The sequence below is a fragment of the Zeugodacus cucurbitae genome, chromosome X (assembly GCF_028554725.1).
Source record: "Zeugodacus cucurbitae isolate PBARC_wt_2022May chromosome X, idZeuCucr1.2, whole genome shotgun sequence".
Lineage (NCBI taxonomy): Eukaryota > Metazoa > Arthropoda > Insecta > Diptera > Tephritidae > Zeugodacus > Zeugodacus cucurbitae.
The window spans coordinates 27,598,941-27,625,662 of NC_071672.1; the positions used below are offsets into that span (position 1 = coordinate 27,598,941).

Below are 26,722 nucleotides of genomic sequence, written 5' to 3' on the forward strand. Positions count from 1 at the left end.
ATGGCGGTTTTTGGATTGCAATCCTCGAATACCAACGATGAAATTTCACGCTATCAAGTTGGTCGTTATGTGAACTGTAATGAAGCGATTTGGCGTATATTCGCATTTCCCATTCACGAACGTCATCCTACTGTTATACATTTGGCGGTGCATCTAGAGAATGGTCAACGAGTATATTTCACGGCTTCGAATGCTACGCAACGTGCTGAAACACCTCCAGCAACTACATTGACCAGTTTTTTTGCAATCTGCCAAAGCGATCAGTTTGCACGAACTTTGCTTTACTCGGAGATGCCACGTTATTATACTTGGAATGCTTCATCCAAGAATTTTCAAAGACGGAAGCAAGGTGATGCGGTTTCTGGGTATCCAGATGTGCGTTCTACTGATGCTCTTGGTCGTATGTATACAGTTCATCCAAAGAATGATGAATGTTTCTATTTGCGGTTGTTGCTGGTAAATGTGCGTGGGCCAACTTCATTTGAGACACTACGAACTGTTAATGGTGTAATATTCCCAACATATCGTGCTGCATGTGAAGAATTGAACTTATTAGAAAACGATACCCATTGGGATACGACAATCGCTGAAGCCATTATCTCTGCATCTCCAAGTCAGATACGCACATTATTCGCTATCATAATTTCGACATGTTTTCCATCAAACCCATGTAACCTGTGGCACAAATACAAGGATAGTATGTCAGAAGATATTTTACATCAAAGTCGTGTCAGTTCCAGAAATCACGATATTGAGATGAATGAGGAGATACATAATCGTGCTTTACTCTTGATCGAAGATATGTGTTACCTCATGTGCGGTAATTTATTAATCGGGTTAGGAATGCCAGCGCCAAATCGTGAAATGAATGACGCATTTAATCGAGAATTGGAACGGGAACGTGAATATGATCACCAGGAATTAGATTTAGTAGTTCAAAGGAATGTACCCTTGTTGAATTACCAACAAAAGGAAGTTTATGATACTTTAATGAAGGCAATCGCTGATGAAAATGGTGGTTTATATTTCCTAGATGCCCCTGGTGGAACTGGCAAGACATTCCTTATGTCATTAGTTTTAGCAACTGTTCGGGCGAGATCCAACATAGCGGTTGCAGTTGCTTCTTCTGGAATAGCAGCCACATTGTTAGAAGGATGCCGTAAGGCTCATTCAGCATTCAAATTACCGTTAAATCTTCAAACTATTGAAGAACCAATGTGTAATATTGCAAAACACTCAGCAATGGCCAAAGTTTTAGCGACATCGAAAATCATCATCTGGGACGAATGCACAATGGCGCATAAACGTGCATTAGAAGCACTTAACCGAACATTAAAAGATTTACGCAATGACTCGAGATGTTTTGGAGGAGCAATGATTTTACTGTCTGGCGATTTCCGCCAAATACTGCCAGTAATTCCAAGATCTACGGCTGCCGACGAAATAAACGCTTGCCTCAAATCGTCAAGTCTATGGCGCTATGTGAAGAAACTGCAGCTGACAACAAACATGAGAGTTACATTGCTTAAAGATACATCTGCTGAAGATTTCTCGGAGCAATTGCTGACTATCGGTAATGGTCAAGTACCTGTCGATGAATCGAGCGGATTAATATCATTTCCAAATAATTTCTGTAATTTTGTCTCATCAAAAGACGAACTTATCAACAATGTATTTCCAAATATTATTTCTAACTACAAAAATAATGAATGGTTGAGTGAGCGAGCAATTTTAGCGGCTAAGAATAAAGATGTAGATGACCTGAACTACATAATTCAAAATAAGATCATTGGAACAATGCATTCATTCAAATCTATTGACTGCGTCACAAATGAAGCTGAAGCCACCAACTATCCAATTGAATTTTTAAACTCTTTGGACGTGCCTGGCTTACCACCGCACAATTTACGCCTAAAGGTTGGCTCCGTAGTAATCATGCTTCGAAACATAAACCAACCAAAACTGTGCAACGGTACGCGTTTGGTGGTTAGTAAATTGATGAACAATGTAATTTACGCTACGATAATGATAGGAAAATTCAAAGGTGAGGAAGTTCTCATTCCGAGGATCCCGATGATCCCAACCGATATGCTGTTTGAATTTAAAAGACTTCAATTTCCGATACGTCTTGCATTTGCCGTGACAATCAACAAATCACAAGGCCAATCCTTAAAAGTTTGTGGTTTAAATCTAGAACATTCATGTTTTTCCCATGGTCAATTATACGTGGCATGTTCACGGGTCGGAAGACCATCTGCGTTGTTTGTTTTTGCGCCTGATAATAAAACAAAAAATGTCGTGTATCACAAGGTGCTTAAGTGAAGAGCAACCTATGTACTAAAATACAGAAATAATAATGAATGATTAATGTAGTTATTTAATTTTATTTTGTATTTTTTCGAATAAAATAAAAAAAAACTGCTTATTTATTGCCATTAAGGCGGAACAAAGTTCGCCGGGTCAGCTAGTGTAATATAATTAATGATTTTGTTATTAAATTCTCATTTGGGATTTTGGTAGAACTAACCGAAAACAGAGGGTATAGTTTCTGGGCTTTTGTGGGTCGCAGTACTGAGAGTGCACGTGGAGTTTTGGTTCGCAGTATTGGGTTTTTCATCCGTGATTGTACCAATATCATTCCCCAAATTGTGCAAGAGGTATATATACATTGCTAAATGATGAATGTAATGTGCAAGAAAGGGATGAACGATCACACGTACACAATAGTTTCGGGTACTTTTGTCAATTCGCCCTTAAGAATGGCATAGAAACTTTCATTGAAACTGCGGGTACCGCTCCTGGCATTTCACCGGAGAATTCGCCGGTACCTGTCTTGCAGGGTAAGTATTTGACATACCCTTGTTTGAAAATAAAATAGTAAATAATTCATGTATTTGTTTACATAAACCCGTCTCTTTTATCTTGAACAATATAATATATATTGATGAAAATTGTTGCAATTTGTCAGTTGGAGCACAAAACATTGGTAAATTGATTCCATGAGTTGTTTTGCACAAGCAGAAAGTATTCGGTGCTTTCTTTTATTCATGTAAAATTTTTTTTGTTTGGAATTTTGTTTACTTTTGAATTTCAAAATTTGAAGTTGTCAATAAACGTAAGGGTTAACTCAATGGCAACACACATGTCAAATTCGGGTAAAGAAAAATTTAATGTCATATACTTAGATCACTTTGTTGAATACACTTAATACATGTATAAAGTAAATATAATAATAACACCTAAATGTCATGATATTTTCAATAAATATAATATGCAATTAATGATTTTGTTATTAAGTTCTCTTTTGGGATTTTGGTAGAACTAACCGAAAATAGCGGGTATAACTTCTGGGCTTTTGTGGGTCGCAGTACTGGAAGTGCACGTGGAGTTTTCGTTCGCAGTTTTGGGTCTTTCATCTGTGATAGTACCAAGAACAGTACTGAAATTGCATATGTAGTTTTGGTTCGCAGTTTTGGGTCTTTCATCCGTGATTGTACCAAGATCATTCACCGAATTGTGCAAGAGGTACATATATATAAATTGCTAAATGATGGATGTAATGTGCAAGAAAGGGATTTACGATCACACGTACACAAGAGTTTCGTGTACTTTTGTCAATTCGCCCTTAAGAATCGCATAGAAACTTTCATTGAAACTGCTGGTACCGCTCCCTGGCTTTTCACGAAAGAATTCGTCGGTACCTGTTTTGCAGGGTAACTTGTATATTAGGCATGCATTGTCAGTTCATCGCTTTTTCTCATTCACAATAGTTTGGTATTTTCCAAAAAAAAACAGTAGTTGGCAAAAGCGAGAAACTATTTTGACAGATAAAAATGAACAAACTAAATTTTTAAATTCTATCGAACTTTATCCATATTTATTTTGACCATCCCGGAGCTAATAATGATTGTAGATTCCTTAAAAATTCAGAATATTATAGAGATGCGGTAAACAAAAGGAAATTTAATTTATAAATTAAACTTTTTTTTTCAAATAAATTACGTATTAGCTGAGAGTTCTGGCCCGCATTGCCAACATAATTCACTTTTAAGCGAATCTATGAAGAAAGCTAAATGCGTTTTATTTGTCCATGATTTATACTATGTTTACATATAACGAGATTATCTCCATTTACGAGCTTAACTCGATATTCTGTAATTAGGAAACGAGATTTCAATACAAAATTGCTCTCTGGATAATCCGAGATTATAAAATTATCTCATTTTATACAACTAGATTTTCGGTGTTATTCCTACGTTTATAGATAATTTTGCGAAGAAAAGGAGAAATGTCAAAAGAAAATGTAAACAACAATGGCCGACAGTGAGAGAAATATGTGTAATACAACAACAAATGCAACATACCTATAATATATAAATATCATTTGATAATTGATAATCTCCTTTGGCTATATGTAAACGATTAGATTATTGAACGAGCTTAGAACGAGATTATTTTCATATGTAAACATATTATTAGCTATTATCTTGTGGTGGTCAAATAAAACACGCCTATTGAATAGATGCAATGCCCGTTCACCGTTTTTTCATTCACAATAGTAAGGTTATTTCTAAAAAAATGTAGTTGGCAAAGCGATAAACCACATTTTGACAGATGCAAATGTAAACAAACAAAAGTTATGAATTCTGGCAAATTGGCAAATAAAACCTTTATCCATATTTATTTTGATTTAGAAGAACGCGAGTAAATCGGATTTGTAGGTCGTTTATGGCGAAACGATTTCACACCGATCGAAAACAAATGTACTCTTGCATAATTGCACTATAGCACGAAATGCAAATGTCCTACACGAAAATTGGCAAGAGAAAGAGAGAACTCTCCAAAGCAGAAAAATATATTATCAAAGTATGTATGAAATATTTTTCGCGATCCTCAACTCTGAATTGGTTCACAACTGAATGTTGGTTTCTAGATGTGATTAAAGTACACAGCACCATCTATGTGTTACATATATTTGATAATGCTGCAGAGAGCAGTGTTGTTCTCTTCTGAATGGGGAAAAACTTCCCTACAAGACGGAGCTATCCGTTCAAAAATTGCCGCCATTAATTCCAAAAAAACTTGAATTTTTTTAATTACAATTTCTTAACTACTACTTCGGCGTCTCAAGTAGCGTGTTGTTGTTTTTTGCACAACTGTTTTTGTATTGTGATGGTTGTTTTCAACGTCACAGATTTGTGAGGAAATTGTGAGCATTTGAGTATAAGGTAGTGATGAGCGATATTGCTATTTTTGAATCACTGTGATTTCAGTGATTGCTATTTTTAAATCACTGTGATTTTATATTGCTATTGCGATCACAACAAAAAAAAACGAATTTATGAGAATTTATACTCCACATTTTTTTTAATTTTTTACATTTACAGTTTTATTAATTTTAACAATATCCAAAATTTACCTGCTTTTGTAATCACAATTAATTTATTAATACATTTTAGGTGCATTTAACTGCTTTTGTAATTACCGTACCCAAAATTATCAAAATCACAACTAAAATTTCTACTGTGATCACCGAACAGTGATTGCTACTTTCGAACTGATATTGTTATTGAACAGTAATTGCTACTTTCGCACTGATATTGTTACTGAACAGTGATCGTTCCTTTCGAACTGGTATTGTTACTGAACAGTGATTGCTACTTTCGAACTGATATTGTTACCGAACAGTGATTGATACTTTCGAACTGCTATTGCTACTGAACAGTGATTGTTACTTTTCGAACTGCTATAATAATAAGAAGGAGCAAATGTTAGCTATGCCAAAATGTTATTTGACATTAGGGAACATCGAAAAAATTTCGAACACTATAAAGGAACACACCACTCAAAAGGGGAACAAATCGAATATGTTTACCACTCGATAAGGGAACCAAGCAAGTGTATACCACAATATAAAGGAACATGAGAACAGAGATTGCTTGCGCCGCTGATCTTGCTCATATGCATTAGGGAATATTAGATAAATTTTTAATAAAAAGCAATTAACTTATGGGAGAATGTAAAAATAATCAAGGTAATTCTGATTAATTTTAAAGTAAAATAAAATAAAAAAAAAAACATAAAAATAAAATTGTAGAATTTCTGGCGGGATTTGAACTTCGGCAAAATATTTCAAGTTGCAACATAAAGTTGTCCTATGCAGGAACACTGATCACATTGATTTCTGGTTGTCTATGACAAACCAAATTCATATAATTAGGTATGTATGTAAATTTATACTGAATTCCATATTTTTTCTAATGCCAAAAGAGATGTACACGCATGCAAGCATACACACATACATATGTTCCGCACAATTCCTTCTAACGATTACTTGCAAAAAATGAATAAAAAACGCGCAAGTTACACAAACAACAACCAATCGTATGCGCAAGTGCTTTATGATTGGTCAATATTTGCGCTTGCGCTACATATGTATTCTAATTAGAACATTTAATTGTTTCTGCTACAACAAAAACAATTTCATTCATAAGGAACGCGCGTCTTCCAAAAAGTAAAGTGCGTGAATTCGCAACTCAGCGTCGCACTTCTTTTTACGGGCGCCTGGTAAAGCAAAAATCGTTTTAGTATGATTATAATGCGAAATCTTCTAACGAGGGATGACAAAAATTTATTTCAATTTTAAGAGTCAACCAACCATTGACCCCCGCATATTCAAGCCGCCCACAAGTTATTTCTTCACGACGATGCTAAAAATCAAGATTGTTCACATCAGAAGTGAAAAGTGGCAACATAGCCCTTCCCAAATATAAAAGATTCTTCAATCAATTCTGTGGAGGCTTGCAAATCAATGTTCAGAAGAATGCATATCCCTTATCCTTTATTTTCGATTTAGCCTATTTTAGCTGAAACTCAGCGGCATGAAACGTAGGCAAATCGAACGTTACATTACTATAAAAGTAGCGTATGTCACAATTCAAGAACAAAACCCTGCAAAAGAAACAAATGTGACAACATAGCCGACATTGCCTCTAGATTGTCGATTTGAAATATTTTTGTCAATTCCTAGTCGACTCGCACAATTCGACATCAATATGTATGTGAGCACATCTGTACGTTTGCGGGCAAAGTTGTCAGGGGTAAGGGAAGCGGTCATTTACTTATTTGCAACATTTTGCTACAACTCAACAACAACACAATATAGCGCCACGCCGCCTTCGCGCAAAATCGCCGTTACACCTTCGACACAACACCATGGGCAGAGGCGTTTCAACGGAGGGTTTTCTATAAATGCTAGATACCTATTTGTATTGCGAAGTATTGATATATTAAGGGGTCATTTAATTAAGAATATATGAATTCAAAATAATTCTTAAATTTTGTTCAATTCTGTATAATTTAATCCAGTAATAAATATATCATTAAGATCATTAGGGGACCACTCCGCCTCGACCCCTCCTTGCCATCGACCATCAACTGTACTCGAGGAAAAGGCAAAAGTGACGACAAGCGTATGTGTATTGATTAATGTGTGCGTGAATCTGAATTGCGTTCAAACATTCAAACATTAAAATACACGCGTTCTTATGAGCACAGATTTTTTGACAACAGCACGACTTCACGACAAAAGGGTTGAAGTCTTCGCTGTCGCCAAATTAGAAATGTTTCTAATTTTGCCGGCGACAATGGCCGCTGTAGAGCTGCCACTAATATGTGAAATGTAAAATTATTCAAAGTTCTAACAAGTATGACGTTATTTTGCCAGCAGAAACGTAAAATAACTTTGATATATCATTTATAATAACAATGGATAATTTAAAACAAATAAATCGACCATTTTTACATTTTTTCACAAATAATTTCACTTTAAACTAAATATGTAAATTTTATTGAAATGAAAGATGTTAGTACGGCAACAATGAAATTACTGTTTGATATGTCGCTGCCGTCTTCAATATGTTCAAGACGCTGGCTTCAAAGCGACATTTGTGATCAGTCGTCGCTACGTCGTGTCGTGTCGTCGTCTTTGTGTTCAGCACTTCATTGGCATAAACCTTTTGCTGGATTTTTGGCAGATGAGCAAATATTTTCATGAAATATTATAATTATTAAAATAAAGAAAATATGCTATTGAAATTACTATATAAAGGTAGATCTGCAAAAAATCCTTTAAAAAAAGATGATTAAAAAAATTTCAGTATTACAGAATTTGAACGTAAATGCTCGGAATCGCATTTCGTTAACTCCTTCGCGTTTACAATCTGCGCTATAGCGAAAATGAAAATGCGCGCGCCTTAGTCAGTGTTTTGTTCAGATCACTTGCGTCTGTTTGTATCATTGTTCCCAGTTCGCTGATGCTGTGGTGTACTTTTTTCTTTCGAAGTGGCGAGTTTTCGATGTTCCCTTATAATTTCGCACTCAAAAAGTTGCGAGTTAACATTTGCTCCTTCTTATTATTATACGTTCTTTGCTGGTATTGTTACTGAACAGTGATTGCTACTTTCGAACTGATATTGTTACCGAACAGTGATTGATACTTTCGAACTGCTATTGCTACTGAACAGTGATTGTTACTTTTCGAACTGCTATTGCTACAGTCATCGAATTAGAATCACTGAACTGCTACTGTCACAGTGATCGAATTAGAATTACTGAACTCGTATATGTACTGTGATCGAACAAAAACACTGAACTTCTCTATAGCTACTGTGATCGAACTCAAATAACTGAACTGCAATTGTTTTTATGCAATTAAACCATTTGGCCATCTACATACACTTGACATCCACGAAGTGCGAGTGCAACAAGCACGTGAACAATTGGAACGACATGGTTATGTGCGTTTGCAACCGTTTATCATCGCGACAATGAGCTATAGGGCAAAGCAGTTGCAATATTTTTGGACTTACCGGCACCTCAGTTGGCCGCGCCATTAGCTGCTAAAACACAGAAATTAAAGGGTAAATTTTAGTGAATGTTTGTGATAATAGAAATTTAAAAACTTCTTGTATGTTCAATTAGGAAGACGTTTTTGATTAATTTTCACCTTGTATTGAGGAATCATAACGTTGTTGTATCGCTTTAAAATTACATGGATTCGCCGAAAATAGTTCAATGGAAATAATACAGCAAGAGCATGGATGTTAAGACTAGAACGTTGCTAGATTTAGAAATCCTGAATCCTTATCAAAGTGCATTCAAGAAAGTAAACTAAGTATTTGACATACCCTTGTTTGAAAATAAAATAGTAAATAATTCATGTATTTGTTTACATAAACCCGCCTCTTTTATCTTGAACAATATAATATATATTGATGAAAATTGTTGCAATTTGTCAGTTGGAGCACAAAACATTGGTAAATTGATTCCATGCGTTGGTTTGCACAAGCAGAAAGTATTCGGTGTTTTCTTTTATTCATGTAAACATTTTTTTTGTTTGGAATTTTGTTTACTTTTGAATTTCAAAATTTGAAGTTGTCAATAAACGTAAGGGTTAACTCAATGGCAACACACATGTCAAATCCGGGTAAAGAAAAATTTAATGTCATATACTTAGATCACTTTGTTGAATACATGTATAAAGTAAATATAATAATAACACCTAAATGTCATGATATTTTCAATAAATATGATATGCAATTAATGATTTTGTTATTAAGTTCTCATTTGGGATTTTGGTAGAACTAACCGAAAATAGCGGGTATAACTTCTGGGCTTTTGTGGGTCGCAGTACTGAAAGTGCACGTGGAGTTTTCGTTCGCAGTTTTGGGTCTTTCATCTGTGATAGTACCAAGAACAGTACTGAAATTGCACATGTAGCTTTCGTTCGCAGTTTTGGGTCTTTCATCCGTGATTGTACCAAGATCATTCACTGAATTATGCATGAGGTACATATATATAAATTGCTAAATGATGACAAAGTGTTTTTATACAATGCGGTTATAAAGCCGATTTGGATGTATGGCATTCAACTGTGGGGTACGACCTGTGCAACTAATATTGATATAATACAAAGGTTCCAATCGAAAATGCTTAGATCAATCACGTGCTCACCATGGTACATGCGCAATGAAAATATCCATAAAGATCTTGGTATCCCTATGGAAAAAAAAGAAGTAGAGGACAGCAGATTGAAATATATATCTAAACTCCGAGATCACCCAAACCCATTGGCTAATGCTTTAGTACATTCCTGCGATCAAACACGCCTAAAAAGAAGGGATATGCCTGCGTACTAAAGAGCAACGTTTCACCAATACAGCTCAATCACTTGAGCTTGTCTAGCTTTTAAATAGATTTAAGATTTTATAACTTGTTGTTAGGATTAAAAACAAGCAGATTCAATAAATAAGGAAATATTGAAAAAAAAAAAATGATGAATGTAATGTGCAAGAAAGGGATTTACGATCACACGTACACAAGAGTTTCGTGTACTTTTGTCAATTCGCCCTTAAGAATCGCATAGAAACTTTCATTGAAACTGCTGGTACCGCTCCCTGGCTTTTCACTAAAGAATTCGCCGGTACCTGTCTTGCACGGTAACTTGTATATTAGGCATGCATTGTCAGTTCATCGCTTTTTCTCATTCACAGTTAGTTAGTTTTAGTTTTTCCAAAAAAAACAGTAGTTGGCAAAAGCGAGAAACCCCATTTTGACAGATAAAAATGAACAAACTAAATTTTTAAATTCTATCGAACTTTATCCATATTTATTTTGATCATCCCGGAACTAATAATGATTGTACATTCCTTAAAAATTCAGAATATTATAGAGATGCGGTAAACAAAAGGAAATTTAATTTATAAATTAAACTTTTTTTTTCAAATAAATTACGTATTAGCTGCGAGTTCTGGCCCGCATTGCCAACATAATTCACTTTTAAGCGAATCTATGAAGAAAGCTAAATGCGTTTTATTTGTCCATGATTTATACTATGTTTACATATAACGAGATTAGCTCCATTTACGAGCTTAACTCGATATTCTGTAATTAGGAAACGAGATTTCCATTGCTCTCTGGATAATCCGAGATTATAAAATTATCTCATTTTATACAACTAGATTTTCGGTGTTATTCCTACGTATTTATAATTTTGCGAAGAAAAGGAGAAATGTCAAGAGAAAATGTAAACAACAATGGCCGACAGCGAGAGAAATATGTGTAACACAACAACAAATGCAACACATTTGATAATTGATAATCTCCTTTGGCTATATGTAAACGATTAGATTATTGAACGAGCTTAGAACGAGATTATTTTCATATGTAAACATATTATTAGCTATTATCTTGTGGTGGTCAAATAAAACACGCCTATTGAATAGATGCAATGCCCGTTCACCGTTTTTTCATTCACAATAGTAAGGTTATTTCTAAAAAAATGTAGTTGGCAAAGCGATAAACCATATTTTGACAGATGCAAATGTAAACAAACAAAAGTTATGAATTCTGGCAAATGTGCAAATTGGCAAATAAAACCTTTATCCATATTTATTTTGATTTAGAAGAACGCGAGTAAATCGGATTTGTAGGTCGTTTATGGCGAAACGATTTCACACCGATCGAAAACAAATGTATGTATGGCTACTTTAACTCTTGCATAATTGCACTATAGCACGAAATGCAAATGTCCTACACGAAAATTGGCAAGAGAAAGAGAGAACTCTCCAAAGCAGAAAAATATATTATCAAAGTATGTATGAAATATTTTTCGCGATCCTCAACTCTGAATTGGTTCACAACTGAATGTTGGTTTCTAGATGTGATTAAAGTACACAGCACCATCTATGTGTTACATATATTTGATAATGCTGCAGAGAGCAGTGTTGTTCTCTTCTGAATGGGGAAAAACTTCCCTACAAGACGGAGCTATCCGTTCAAAAATTGCCGCCATTAATTCCAAAAAAACTTGAATTTTTTTAATTACAATTTCTTAACTACTACTTCGGCGTCTCAAGTAGCTTGCTGTTGTTTTTTGCACAACTGTTTTTGTATTGTGATGGTTGTTTTCAACGTCACAGATTTGTGAGGAAATTGTGAGCATTTGAGTATAAGGTAGTGATGAGCGATATTGATATTTTTCACTCACTGTGATATCAGTGATTGCTATTTTTAAATCACTGTGATTTTATATTGCTATTGCGATCACAAGAAAAACAAAACGAATTTATGAGAATTTATACCCCACATTTTTTTTTAATTTTTTACATTTACAGTTTTATTAATTTTAACAATATCCAAAATTTACCTGCTTTTGTAATCACAATTAATTTGTTAATAAATTTTAGGTACATTTAACTGCTTTTGTAATTACCGTACCCAAAATTATCAAAATCACAACTAAAACTTCTACTGTGATCACCGAACAGTGATTGCTACTTTCGAACTGATATTGTTACTGAACAGTGATTGCTACTTTTCGAACTGCTATAATAATAAGAAGGAGCAAATGTTAGCTATGCCAAAATGTTATTTGACATTAGGGAACATCGAAAAAATTTCGAACACTATAAAGGAACACACCACTCAAAAGGGGAACAAATCGAATATGTTTACCACTCGATAAGGGAACCAAGCAAGTGTATACCACAATATAAAGGAACATGAGAACAGAGATTGCTTGCGCCGCTGATCTTGCTCATATGCATTAGGGAATATTAGATAAATTTTTAATAAAAAGCAATTAACTTATGGGAGAATGTAAAAATAATCAAGGTAATTCTGATTAATTTTAAAGTAAAATAAAATAAAAAAAAAACATAAAAATAAAATTGTAGAATTTCTGGCGGGATTTGAACTTCGGCAAAATATTTCAAGTTGCAACATAAAGTTGTCCTATGCAGGAACACTGATCACATTGATTTCTGGTTGTCTATGGCAAACCAAATTCATATAATTAAGTATGTATGTAAATTTATACTGAATCCCATATTTTTTCTAATGCCAAAAGAGATGTACACGCATGCAAGCATACACACATACATATGTTCCTCACAATTCCTTCTAACGATTACTTGCAAAAAATGAATAAAAAACGTGCAAGTTACACAAACAACAACCAATCGTATGCGCAAGTGCTTTATGATTGGTCAATATTTGCGCTTGCGCTACATATGTATTCTAATTAGAACATTTAATTGTTTCTGCTACAACAAAAACAATTTCATTCATAACGAACGCGCGTCTTCCAAAAAGTAAAGTGCGTGAATTCGCAACTCAGCGTCGCACTTCTTTTTACGGGCGCCTGGTAAAGCAAAAATCGTTTTAGTATGATGATAATGCGAAATCTTCTAACGAGGGATGACAAAAATTTATTTCAATTTTAAGAGTCAACCAACCATTGACCCCCGCATATTCAGGCCGCCCACAAGTTATTTCTTCACGACGATGCTAAAAATCAAGATTGTTCACATCAGAAGTGAAAAGTGGCAACATAGCCCTTCCCAAATATAAAAGATTCTTCAATCAATTCTGTGGAGGCTTGCAAATCAATGTTCAGAAGAATGCATATCCCTTATCCTTTATTTTCGATTTAGCCTATTTTAGCTGAAACTCAGCGGCATGAAACGTTGTTGTAGATTGTCGATTTGAAATATTTTTGTCAATTCCTAGTCGACTCGCACAATTCGACATCAATATGTATGTGAGCACATCTGTACGTTTGCGGGCAAAGTTGTCAGGGGTAAGGGAAGCGGTCATTTACTTATTTGCAACATTTTGCTACAACTCAACAACAACACAATATAGCGTCACGCCGCCTTCGCGCAAAATCGCCGTTACACCTTCGACACAACACCATGGGCAGAGGCGTTTCAACGGAGGGTTTTCTATAAATGCTAGATACCTATTTGTATTGCGAAGTATTGATATATTAAGGGGTCATTTATTTAAGAATATATGAATTCAAAATAATTCTTAAATTTTGTTCAATTCTGTATAATTTAATCCAGTAGTAAATATATCATTAGGATCATTAGGGGACCACTCTGCCTCGACCCCTCCTTGCCATCGACCATCAACTGTACTCGAGGAAAAGGCAAAAGTGACGACAAGCGTATGTGTATTGATTAATGTGTGCGTGAATCTGAATTGTGTTCATTGGCATAAACGTTTTGCTGGATTTTTGGCAGATGAGCAAATATTTTCATGAAATATTATAATTATTATAATAAAGAAAATATGCTATTGAAATTACTATATAAAGGTAGATCTGCAAAAAATCCTTTAAAAAAAAGAGGATTAAAAAAATTTCAGTATTACAGAATTTGAACGTAAATGCTCGGAATCGCATTTCGTTAACTCCTTCGCGTTTACAATCTGCGCTATAGCGAAAATGAAAATGCGCGCACCTTAGTCAGTGTTTTGTTCAGATCACTTGCGTCTGTTTGTATCATTGTTCCCATTTCGCTGATGCTGTGGTGTACTTTTTTCTTTCGAAGTGGCGAGTTTTCGATGTTCCCTTATAATTTCGCACTCAAAAAGTTGCGAGTTAACATTTGCTCCTTCTTATTATTATACGTTCTTTGCTGGTATTGTTACTGAACAGTGATTGCTACTTTCGAACTGCTATTGCTACAGTGATCGAATTAGAATCACTGAACTGCTACTGTCACAGTGATCGAATTAGAATTACTGAACTCGTATATGTACTGTGATCGAACAAAAACACTGAACTTCTCTATAGCTACTGTGATCGAACTCAAATTACGGAACTGCAATTGTTTTTATGCAATTAAACCATTTGGCCATCTACATACACTTGACATCCACGAAGTGCGAGTGCAACAAGCACGTGAACAATTGGAACGACATGGTTATGTGCGTTTGCAACCGTTTATCATCGCGACAATGAGCTATAGGGCAAAGCAGTTGCAATATTTTTGGACTTACCGGCACCTCAGTTGGCCGCGCCATTAGCTGCTAAAACACAGAAATTAAAGGGTAAATTTTAGTGAATGTTTGTGATAATAGAAATTTAAAAACTTCTTGTATGTTCAATTAGGAAGACGTTTTTGATTAATTTTCACCTTGTATTGAGGAATCATAACGTTGTTGTATCGCTTTAAAATTACATGGATTCGCCGAAAATAGTTCAATGGAAATAATACAGCAAGAGCATGGATGTTAAGACTAGAACGTTGCTAGATTTAGAAATCCTGAATCCTTATCAAAGTGCATTCAAGAAAGTAAACTAAGTATTTGACATACCCTTGTTTGAAAATAAAATAGTAAATAATTCATGTATTTGTTTACATAAACCCGCCTCTTTTATCTTGAACAATATAATATATATTGATGAAAATTGTTGCAATTTGTCAGTTGGAGCACAAAACATTGGTAAATATTCGGTGTTTTCTTTTATTCATGTAAAATTTTTTTTTTTGTTTGGAATTTTGTTTACTTTTGAATTTCAAAATTTGAAGTTGTCAATAAACGTAAGGGTTAACTCAATGGCAACACACATGTCAAATTCGGGTAAAGAAAAATTTAATGTCATATACTTAGATCACTTTGTTGAATACATGTATAAAGTAAATATAATAATAACACCTAAATGTCATGATATTTTCAATAAATATGATATGCAATTAATGATTTTGTTATTAAGTTCTCATTTGGGATTTTGGTAGAACTAACCGAAAATAGCGGGTATAACTTCTGGGCTTTTGTGGGTCGCAGTACTGGAAGTGCACGTGGAGTTTTCGTTCGCAGTTTTGGGTCTTTCATCCGTGATAGTACCAAGAACAGTACTGAAATTGCACATGTAGTTTTGGTTCGCAGTTTTGGGTCTTTCATCCGTGATTGTACCAAGATCATTCACTGAATTATGCAAGAGGTACATATATATAAATTGCTAAATGATGAATGTAATGTGCAAGAAAGGGATTTACGATCACACGTACACAAGAGTTTCGTGTACTTTTGTCAATTCGCCCTTAAGAATCGCATAGAAACTTTCATTGAAACTGCTGGTACCGCTCCCTGGCTTTTCACTAAAGAATTCGCCGGTACCTGTCTTGCAGGGTAACTTGTATATTAGGCATGCATTGTCAGTTCATCGCTTTTTCTCATTCACAATAGTTTAGTTTTTCCAAAAAAACAGTAGTTGGCAAAAGCGAGAAACCCCATTTTGACAGATAAAAATGAACAAACTAAATTTTTAAATTCTATCGAACTTTATCCATATTTATTTTGATCATCCCGGAACTAATAATGATTGTACATTCCTTAAAAATTCAGAATATTATAGAGATGCGGTAAACAAAAGGAAATTTAATTTATAAATTAAACTTTTTTTTTCAAATAAATTACGTATTAGCTGCGAGTTCTGGCCAGCATTGCCAACATAATTCACTTTTAAGCGAATCTATGAAGAAAGCTAAATGCGTTTTATTTGTCCATGAAGAATAAATCATGTTTACATATAACGAGATTATCTCCATTTACGAGCTTAACTCGATATTCTGTAATTAGGAAACGAGATTTCCAATACAAAATTGCTCTCTGGATAATCCGAGATTATAAAATTATCTCATTTTATACAACTAGATTTTCGGTGTTATTCCTACGTATTTATAATTTTGCGAAGAAAAGGAGAAATGTCAAGAGAAAATGTAAACAACAATGGCCGACAGCGAGAGAAATATGTGTAACACAACAACAAATGCAACACATTTGATAATTGATAATCTCCTTTGGCTATATGTAAACGATTAGATTATTGAACGAGCTTAGAACGAGATTATTTTCATATGTAAACATATTATTAGCTATTATCTTGTGGTGGTCAAATAAAACACGCCTATTGAATAGATGCAATGCCCGTTCACCGTTTTTTCATTCACAATAGTAAGGTTATTTCTAAAAAAATGTAGTTGGCAAAGCGATAAACCATATTTTGACAGATGCAAATGTAAACAAACAAAAGTTATGAATTCTGGCAAATGTGCAAATTGGCAAATAAAACCTTTATCCATATTTATTTTGATTTAGAAGAACGCGAGTAAATCGGATTTGTAGGTCGTTTATGGCGAAACGATTTCACACCGATCGAAAACAAATGTATGTATGGCTACTTTAACTCTTGCATAATTGCACTATAGCACGAAATGCAAATGTCCTACACGAAAATTGGCAAGAGAAAGAGAGAACTCTCTAAAGCAGAAAAATATATTATCAAAGTATGTATGAAATATTTTTCGCGATCCTCAACTCTGAATTGGTTCACAACTGAATGTTGGTTTCTAGATGTGATTAAAGTACACAGCACCATCTATGTGTTACATATATTTGATAATGCTGCAGAGAGCAGTGTTGTTCTCTTCTGAATGGGGAAAAACTTCCCTACAAGACGGAGCTATCCGTTCAAAAATTGCCGCCATTAATTCCAAAAAAACTTGAATTTTTTTAATTACAATTTCTTAACTACTACTTCGGCGTCTCAAGTAGCGTGCTGTTGTTTTTTGCACAACTGTTTTTGTATTGTGATGGTTGTTTTCAACGTCACAGATTTGTGAGGAAATTGTGAGCATTTGAGTATAAGGTAGTGATGAGCGATATTGCTATTTTTCACTCACTGTGATATCAGTGATTGCTATTTTTAAATCACTGTGATTTTATATTGCTATTGCGATCACAAGAAAAAAAAACGAATTTATGAGAATTTATACCCCACATTTTTTTTAATTTTTTACATTTACAGTTTTATTAATTTTAACAATATCCAAAATTTACCTGCTTTTGTAATCACAATTAATTTATTAATAAATTTTAGGTACATTTAACTGCTTTTGTAATTACCGTACCCAAAATTATCAAAATCACAACTAAAACTTCTACTGTGATCACCGAACAGTGATTGCTACTTTCGAACTGATATTGTTACTGAACAGTGATTGCTACTTTCGCACTGATATTGTTACTGAACAGTGATCGCTCCTTTCGAACTGGTATTGTTACTGAACAGTGATTGCTACTTTCGAACTGATATTGTTACCGAACAGTGATTGATACTTTCGAACTGCTATTGCTACTGAACAGTGATTGTTACTTTTCGAACTGCTATAATAATAAGAAGGAGCAAATGTTAGCTATGCCAAAATGTTATTTGACATTAGGGAACATCGAAAAAATTTCGAACACTATAAAGGAACACACCACTCAAAAGGGGAACAAATCGAATATGTTTACCACTCGATAAGGGAACCAAGCAAGTGTATACCACAATATAAAGGAACATGAGAACAGAGATTGCTTGCGCCGCTGATCTTGCTCATATGCATTAGGGAATATTAGATAAATTTTTAATAAAAAGCAATTAACCTATGGGAGAATGTAAAAATAATCAAGGTAATTCTGATTAATTTTAAAGTAAAATAAAATAAAAAAAAACATAAAAATAAAATTGTAGAATTTCTGGCGGGATTTGAACTTCGGCAAAATATTTCAAGTTGCCACATAAAGTTGTCCTATGCAGGAACACTGATCACATTGATTTCTGGTTGTCTATGGCAAACCAAATTCATATAATTAAGTATGTATGTAAATTTATACTGAATTCCATATTTTTTCTAATGCCAAAAGAGATGTACACGCATGCAAGCATACACACATACATATGTTCCTCACAATTCCTTCTAACGATTACTTGCAAAAAATGAATAAAAAAACGTGCAAGTTACACAAACAACAACCAATCGTATGCGCAAGTGCTTTATGATTGGTCAATATTTGCGCTTGCGCTACATATGTATTCTAATTAGAACATTTAATTGTTTCTGCTACAACAAAAACAATTTCATTCATAACGAACGCGCGTCTTCCAAAAAGTAAAGTGCGTGAATTCGCAACTCAGCGTCGCACTTCTTTTTACGGGCGCCTGGTAAAGCAAAAATCGTTTTAGTATGATGATAATGCGAAATCTTCTAACGAGGGATGACAAAAATTTATTTCAATTTTAAGAGTCAACCAACCATTGACCCCCGCATATTCAGGCCGCCCACAAGTTATTTCTTCACGACGATGCTAAAAATCAAGATTGTTCACATCAGAAGTGAAAAGTGGCAACATAGCCCTTCCCAAATATAAAAGATTCTTCAATCAATTCTGTGGAGGCTTGCAAATCAATGTTCAGAAGAATGCATATCCCTTATCCTTTATTTTCGATTTAGCCTATTTTAGCTGAAACTCAGCGGCATGAAACGTAGGCAAATCGAACGTTACATTACTATAAAAGTAGCGTATGTCACAATTCAAGAACAAAACCCTGCAAAAGAAACAAATGTGACAACATAGCCGACATTGCCTCTAGATTGTCGATTTGAAATATTTTTGTCAATTCCTAGTCGACTCGCACAATTCGACATCAATATGTATGTGAGCACATCTGTACGTTTGCGGGCAAAGTTGTCAGGGGTAAGGGAAGCGGTCATTTACTTATTTGCAACATTTTGCTACAACTCAACAACAACACAATATAGCGCCACGCCGCCTTCGCGCAAAATCGCCGTTACACCTTCGACACAACACCATGGGCAGAGGCGTTTCAACGGAGGGTTTTCTATAAATGCTAGATACCTATTTGTATTGCGAAGTATTGATATATTAAGGGGTCATTTAATTAAGAATATATGAATTCAAAATAATTCTTAAATTTTGTTCAATTCTGTATAATTTAATCCAGTAATAAATATATCATTAAGATCATTAGGGGACCACTCCGCCTCGACCCCTCCTTGCCATCGACCATCAACTGTACTCGAGGAAAAGGCAAAAGTGACGACAAGCGTATGTGTATTGATTAATGTGTGCGTGAATCTGAATTGCGTTCATTGGCATAAACGTTTTGCTGGATTTTTGGCAGATGAGCAAATATTTTCATGAAATATTATAATTATTAAAATAAAGAAAATATGCTATTGAAATTACTATATAAAGATAGATCTGCAAAAAATCCTTAAAAAAAAGATGATTAAAAAAATTTCAGTATTACAGAATTTGAACGTAAATGCTCGGAATCGCATTTCGTTAACTCCTTCGCGTTTACAATCTGCGCTATAGCGAAAATGAAAATGCGCGCACCTTAGTCAGTGTTTTGTTCAGATCACTTGCGTCTGTTTGTATCATTGTTCCCAGTTCGCTGATGCTGTGGTGTACTTTTTTCTTTCGAAGTGGCGAGTTTTCGATGTTCCCTTATAATTTCGCACTCAAAAAGTTGCGAGTTAACATTTGCTCCTTCTTATTATTATACGTTCTTTGCTGGTATTGTTACTGAACAGTGATTGCTACTTTCGGACTGCTATTGCTACAGTGATCGAATTAGAATCACTGAACTGCTACTGTCACAGTGATCGAATTAGAATTACTGAACTCGTATATGTACTGTGATCGATCAAAAACACTGAACTTCTCTATAGCTACTGTGATCGAACCCAAATTACGGAACTGCAATTGTTTTTATGCAATTAAACCATTTGGCCATCTACATACACTTGACATCCACGAAGTGCGAGTGCAACAAGCACGTGAACAATTGGAACGACATGGTTATGTGCGTTTGCAACCGTTTATCATCGCGACAATGAGCTATAGGGCAAAGCAGTTGCAATATATTTGGACTTACCGGCACCTCAGTTGGCCGCGCCATTAGCTGCTAAAACACAGAAATTAAAGGGTAAATTTTAGTGAATGTTTGTGATAATAGAAATTTAAAAACTTCTTGTATGTTCAATTAGGAAGACGTTTTTGATTAATTTTCACCTTGTATTGAGGAATCATAACGTTGTTGTATCGCTTTAAAATTACATGGATTCGCCGAAAATAGTTCAATGGAAATAATACAGCAAGAGCATGGATGTTAAGACTAGAACGTTGCTAGATTTAGAAATCCTGAATCCTTATCAAAGTGCATTCAAGAAAGTAAACTAAGTATTTGACATACCCTTGTTTGAAAATAAAATAGTAAATAATTCATGTATTTGTTTACATAAACCCGCCTCTTTTATCTTGAACAATATAATATATATTGATGAAAATTATTGCAATTTGTCAGTTGGAGCACAAAACATTGGTAAATTGATTCCATGCGTTGGTTTGCACAAGCAGAAAGTATTCGGTGTTTTCTTTTATTCATGTAAAAATTTTTTTTTTGTTTGGAATTTTGTTTACTTTTGAATTTCAAAATTTGAAGTTGTCAATAAACGTAAGGGTTAACTCAATGGCAACACACATGTCAAATTCGGGTAAAGAAAAATTTAATGTCATATACTTAGATCACTTTGTTGAATACATGTATAAAGTAAATATAATAATAACACCTAAATGTCATGATATTTTCAATAAATATGATATGCAATTAATGATTTTGTTATTAAGTTCTCATTTGGGATTTTGGTAGAACTAACCGAAAATAGCGGGTATAACTTCTGGGCTTTTGTGGGTCGCAGTACTGGAAGTGCACGTGGAGTTTTCGTTCGCAGTTTTGGGTCTTTCATCCGTGATAGTACCAAGAACAGTACTGAAATTGCACATGTAGTTTTGGTTCGCAGTTTTGGGTCTTTCATCCGTGATTGTACCAAGATCATTCACTGAATTATGCAAGAGGTACATATATATAAATTGCTAAATGATGAATGTAATGTGCAAGAAAGGGATTTACGATCACACGTACACAAGAGTTTCGTGTACTTTTGTCAATTCGCCCTTAAGAATCGCATAGAAACTTTCATTGAAACTGCTGGTACCGCTCCCTGGCTTTTCACTAAAGAATTCGCCGGTACCTGTCTTGCAGGGTAACTTGTATATTAGGCATGCATTGTCAGTTCATCGCTTTTTCTCATTCACAATAGTTTAGTTTTTCTAAAAAAACAGTAGTTGGCAAAAGCGAGAAACCCCATTTTGACAGATAAAAATGAACAAACTAAATTTTTAAATTCTATCGAACTTTATCCATATTTATTTTGATCATCCCGGAACTAATAATGATTGTACATTCCTTAAAAATTCAGAATATTATAGAGATGCGGTAAACAAAAGGAAATTTAATTTATAAATTAAACTTTTTTTTTTCAAATAAATTACGTATTAGCTGCGAGTTCTGGCCCGCATTGCCAACATAATTCACTTTTAAGCGAATCTATGAAGAAAGCTAAATGCGTTTTATTTGTCCATGAAGAATAAATCATGTTTACATATAACGAGATTATCTTCATTTACGAGCTTAACTCGATATTCTGTAATTAGGAAACGAGATTTCCAATACAAAATTGCTCTCTGGATAATCCGAGATTATAAAATTATCTCATTTTATACAACTAGATTTTCGGTGTTATTCCTACGTATTTATAATTTTGCGAAGAAAAGGAGAAATGTCAAGAGAAAATGTAAACAACAATGGCCGACAGCGAGAGAAATATGTGTAACACAACAACAAATGCAACACATTTGATAATTGATAATCTCCTTTGGCTATATGTAAACGATTAGATTATTGAACGAGCTTAGAACGAGATTATTTTCATATGTAAACATATTATTAGCTATTATCTTGTGGTGGTCAAATAAAACACGCCGTTCACCGTTTTTTCATTCACAATAGTAAGATTATTTCTAAAAAAATGTAGTTGGCAAAGCGATAAACCATATTTTGACAGATGCAAATGTAAACAAACAAAAGTTATGAATTCTGGCAAATGTGCAAATTGGCAAATAAAACCTTTATCCATATTTATTTTGATTTAGAAGAACGCGAGTAAATCGGATTTGTAGGTCGTTTATGGCGAAACGATTTCACACCGATCGAAAACAAATGTATGTATGGCTACTTTAACTCTTGCATAATTGCACTATAGCACGAAATGCAAATGTCCTACACGAAAATTGGCAAGAGAAAGAGAGAACACTCCAAAGCAGAAAAATATATTATCAAAGTATGTATGAAATATTTTTCGCGATCCTCAACTCTGAATTGGTTCACAACTGAATGTTGGTTTCTAGATGTGATTAAAGTACACAGCACCATCTATGTGTTACATATATTTGATAATGCTGCAGAGAGCAGTGTTGTTCTCTTCTGAATGGGGAAAAACTTCCCTACAAGACGGAGCTATCCGTTCAAAAATTGCCGCCATTAATTCCAAAAAAACTTGAATTTTTTTAATTACAATTTCTTAACTACTACTTCGGCGTCTCAAGTAGCGTGCTGTTGTTTTTTGCACAACTGTTTTTGTATTGTGATGGTTGTTTTCAACGTCACAGATTTGTGAGGAAATTGTGAGCATTTGAGTATAAGGTAGTGATGAGCGATATTGCTATTTTTGAATCACTGTGATTTCAGTGATTGCTATTTTTGAATCACTGTGATTTCAGTGATTGCTATTTTTAAATCACTGTGATTTTATATTGCTATTGCGATAACAACAAAAAAAAACGAATTTATGAGAATTTATACCCCACATTTTTTTTTTAATTTTTTACATTTACAGTTTTATTAATTTTAACAATATCCAAAATTTACCTGCTTTTGTAATCACAATTAATTTATTAATACATTTTAGGTACATTTAACTGCTTTTGTAATTACCGTACCCAAAATTATCAAAATCACAACTAAAATTTCTACTGTGATCACCGAACAGTGATTGCTACTTTCGAACTGATATTGTTATTGAACAGTAATTGCTACTTTCGCACTGATATTGTTACTGAACAGTGATCGTTCCTTTCGAACTGGTATTGTTACTGAACAGTGATTGCTACTTTCGAACTGATATTGTTACCGAACAGTGATTGATACTTTCGAACTGCTATTGCTACTGAACAGTGATTGTTACTTTTCGAACTGCTATTGCTACAGTGATCGAATTAGAATCACTGAACTGCTACTGTTACAGTGATCGAATTAGAATTACTGAACTCGTATATGTACTGTGATCGAACAAAAACACTGAACTTCTCTATAGCTACTGTGATCGAACTCAAATTACTGAACTGCAATTGCGATTGTAAATCACTCATATTTACAAAATTTGATCAAAGTTGCTATATGTGATTTTTCAATAGTGAAATAGTTTTTTTAGTAGTTTGAGCGCGAAGTGGCCATTGTCTTCCCTGCAAGACAGGTACCGGCGAATTCTTCGGTGAAATGCCAGGGAGCGGGACCCGCAGTTTCAATGAAAGCTTCTATGCGATTCTTAAGGGCGAATTGACAAAACTACCCGAAACTCTTGTGTACGTGTGATCGTTCATCCCTTTCTTGCATATTACATTCATCATTTAGCAATTTATATATACTTCTTGCACAATTCGGTGAATGATCTTGGTACAATCACGGATGAAAGACCCAAAACTGCGAACGAAAACTACATGTGCAATTTCAGTACTGTTCTTGGTACTATCACGGATGAAAGACCCAAAACTGCGAAGGAAAACTCCACGTGCACTTCCAGTACTGCGACCCACAAAAGCCCAGAAGCTATACCCGCTATTTTCGGTTAGTTCTATCAAAATCCCAAATGAGAACTTAATAACAAAATCATTAATTACATATCATATAACTTAATAACAAAATCATTAATTACATATCATATTTATTGAAAATATCATGCCATTTAGGTGTTATTATTATATTTACTTTATACATGTATTGTCGTACTACACTATATATGTATATACGAATAACGTATTGAATAGCTGAACAACTTTTGCTATCGGACAAAGGCTGAAGGAAGAGCGGCAAATGTCAAATATCCCGTGCGGCCTGGAAGTGTAAGCTGCGCACATTATGTGAGGACTCTTTTGGTTTCTTTAGGAGTTTTGGTAAGATCTGTTCTTTCATTAATTTTACTACTACTAGAATCGTCCATTTTATGGGAGGAGGGTTTCTATAATATATAAAGTAAAATTAGAATTTTTACAATATAAAAGTTGGTAATAATTACCTTATGTTTCAGGAATTTTAAATCCAGCACGGGCAACGTTCTAGCCTTAACATCCATGCTTTTGCTGTAGTATTTCTATTGAACTAATTTCGGTGAATCCATGTCTTTGTAAAGCGATACAACAACGTTATGATTCCTCAATACAAGGGGAAAATGAATCAAAAAATCATCCTAATTGAACATACAAGAAGTTTTGAAATTTCTATGATCACAAATATTCGCTTTAATTTACCCTTTAATTTCTGAGTTTTAGCTGCTAATGGCGTGGCCAACTGAGGTGCCGGTAATTTTAAAAATACTGCAACTGCTTTGCCCTCTAGCTCATTAGCAAAACCCAGTTTACACACGTCGCGATGATAAACGGTTACAAAAGCACCGAAACCATGTCGTTTCAATTCTTCCCTGCTTGTGTTGACCAAAAGGTTTAATTGCACGTAAAAAAGTGACATTAAACCTAATATCTGGTGTGTAAATGATTTGTGTTCGATGTACAGCGTTTGCAACCATAGTTCTGGATTTGCTTGCAGCACATATTCCATCGCTTCGAAAGTTCTACGCTGCTACCATAAGTGACACCAATTAGGTTGTGTACCTTTAACGCGCCGTATGAGGTTTGAAATAGTGGTGTTATTAAAATTTCTTTGAATGTGTTGGAGTTTCAGTAACCATGACTTGCTGGGTTGAGTTGTTGATGTTCATATTACCAAAATCTGCAAGACAACCCGCGCCAAGTGTCCTTTTAGTAGTATATAACGACCCGCGCGAAGTGTCTTGCGTTTTCCTTCATTATATTGCATTCGTATCGCATTTCATGTATTTTAGATTATCTACTTGCAAAAATGATAGAAGACAAGATTACGACAGGCGTTTACAGTTAGCATTTTGGGGTTTTGAGTTCCTGTTGAGTGACAACTTTCACGACTCCGAACACGCGAGCAAAACAAAATTGCACGGTGGTACAAAACAATAAAACCAAAACAAAGAGCTGAAGTCAAGGCTAGTGCTTAATTATTATTTAAAATTCTAAATGAAAAATGTATTAACTTGCAAAAGAAGTCCGCAATGGCGGAATTAAACAACAATAGTACAAAAAAGTCGTCTATAAAGAAATTTTTTCACTTTTGGCAAAATGGCGAACTTTTTGTAACAAAACATATAATTTTAATATTATTATATTGGATCATTTTATAAATGAAGATTTTAAGAATTACGTTCATTGTGATATTTTATCTGTACATTATTCAATTTGGTTCACTATGGTTCACATTTCCGTTTTCCATTTGTCAATTCTTCTGTTGCCTATTCCCATTCGTGGGTCGTGAACGTTTCAGCCTGTCGTAATCTTGTCTTCTATAATTCTTGATCTACTTGTAGGTTTCTACAATGGTCTGCAATCAGCAGTTGACTGATGAGGTCGATGCGGACAAAGTTATATATATTACATATGAAATGAAAACAAATTTTTCATTATAAAATAGCATAGAATTACTCTTTTAAATAATTAATTACCAAATTTTAGTATAATTTATATTAAATATAAATAATTATCAATTTCTACATTCATTAGCTCGTGCACATATTCGTATTGTGCAATCGTGCGGCATAAACTTACTCGCTCAACCTCTGCATGCAGACTGAATATTTGTGACCGCTTAAGTGCTGAACACAAAGACGACGACACGACACGATGTAGCGACGGCAGATCACAAATGTCGCTTTAAAGCCAGCGTCTTGAACATTTTGAAGACGGCAGCGGCATATCAAACAGCAATTTCATTGTTGCCGTACTAACATCTTTCACTTCAATAAAATTTACATATTTAGTT

The 26,722-nt window shown here is 34.4% G+C and overlaps 1 protein-coding gene across 1 annotated transcript; it reads left to right on the top strand.

Annotated features, from left to right (window-relative positions):
• Positions 1 to 26,305, top strand: LOC128923027 (uncharacterized). Its single transcript, XM_054235401.1, has 2 exons — positions 1 to 2,044; positions 26,271 to 26,305. The coding sequence occupies exons 1-2, from the start codon at positions 1 to 3 to the stop codon at positions 26,303 to 26,305; spliced, it is 2,079 nt and encodes a 692-aa protein (XP_054091376.1).
• Positions 26,306 to 26,722: the final 417 nt, after the last annotated feature.

Coding starts and splice junctions, on each gene's coding strand:
- LOC128923027 (XM_054235401.1), top strand. CDS start 1: ATGGCGGTTTTTGGATTGCAATCCTCGAATACCAACGATGAAATTTCA. Junction 2,045..26,270: donor AATGATAGGAAAATTCAAAG/GTGAGGAAGTTC, acceptor ATCTACTTGTAG/GTTTCTACAATGGTCTGCAA.